General features: G+C 40.2%; 1 protein-coding gene across 1 annotated transcript in view; it reads left to right on the plus strand.

The window, feature by feature from the left end:
• Positions 1-1,052, plus strand: part of LOC306996989 (claudin-8-like) — a 1,214-nt gene extending 162 nt beyond the window's left edge. The window contains exon 1 of the mRNA XM_079609977.1: positions 1-1,052. This exon is cut by the window's left edge and continues 162 nt beyond it. Within this exon, the coding sequence (XP_079466103.1) occupies positions 1-558 (558 nt within the window). The 3' untranslated portion in view covers positions 559-1,052.
• Positions 1,053-1,429: the final 377 nt, after the last annotated feature.

Consider the following 1,429-nt stretch of genomic DNA (forward strand, 5'->3'; position numbering starts at 1 on the left):
TCCAACATCATCGTCATGGAGGCGCAGTGGGAGGGCTTGTGGATGGCGTGCATTCGGCAGGCGGACATCCGAATGCAGTGCAAGATCTACGACTCGCTGCTCATCCTGCCGGGAGACATCCAGGCGGCCCGCGGGCTCATGTGTGTGTCCATCGCGCTCGCCGTCCTCGCCGTCCTGGTGTCCGCCTGCGGGATGAGGAGCACAGACTGCCTTCAGGACCACAGCAGTGGCAAGAACGTGATCCTGCTGGTGGGCGGCTGTCTGTTCGTCGTGTCCGGCCTCGCCACTCTCATCCCCGTCAGCTGGACCACTCACTCCATCATACGAGACTTTTATAACCCCATGGTGCTGGAGTCGCAGAAGCGCGAGATCGGGCAGGCGCTGTACGTCGGCTTCGCCACGTTCCTGGTCCTCCTGGTCGCAGGGGTGATCCTGCTGTGCCGGTACGGCCCTCGACAGAGGAAGGACGAGGAGGACGGGACGTATGTCCCGGTGGAAATGAGCGTGTTGGAACGGACTCCCTCTTTTAACCCTAACTGGAAGAGTCAGTACGTCTGACCGAGATAAATGTCCAGTTGTTTATTTATGTCTTTTTAGTTTTATTACTTTTCAAGCTTTTGTTGGCGTCTTGGTCTGATGAATCTTGGAAAATCTCTGTGTTGGATTCTGGTTAAGATTAAATGTTACTCACTAACTAACTAAATGCATTCAGTCTATATGAAGTGTAATATGATATGATCATATATTATATTTTTAATACATTTTGGGTTGAATTGATTTATTGTAGTTCTGTACTTGTAAGGAAAAACTGAAACTAACTTGTGCATCTATCACAAACATATGATTTGCCTATTTGTGTTTTTAAATTAAATCATTCAATTATGAATGAGACTAAACAATCTGTCATGGTAATCATCTAAAATTCATTATTTGCAAAAAAAATTATACATTGAAATTAACTTGATTATGATTTACCCGGCCACTTTTAAACTTTCATATCTGAATTGTTCAGTTATGAATAAGACTAAACTAGCCGTTGTGATAATCATGCATTAATTGCACAAAAAAATTAGTTCATTTTAATGTTTTTTATGATCAAATATTATTTTATTATAAATATTTATTTTTTAATATTTATACTTATAAATACTGCACTATTAAATATTATAATAATTGTACTTCAGTAATTGTAAGATTTATTGTAATATTAAATGTGCTAGTTACAATTAAGTGATAAAGGGTCATTTAAACACTAAAGTTGTGTGATTCTCAGAGAAAACTTTCATTGCTCAGTATTTTGTCTCAGATCTTTCTCAAAGTTCTTTTGGAGGAATAAAAGTGGAAATAAATAAGACCGCAAACCTGTAGATGAATGTGCAGCAGCTCAGATCATTTGCCTGTGAAATAAATGGATGAGAAATTATTATGA

Source organism: Phoxinus phoxinus, assembly GCF_949152265.1.
Source record: "Phoxinus phoxinus genome assembly, chromosome: 4".
Lineage (NCBI taxonomy): Eukaryota > Metazoa > Chordata > Actinopteri > Cypriniformes > Leuciscidae > Phoxinus > Phoxinus phoxinus.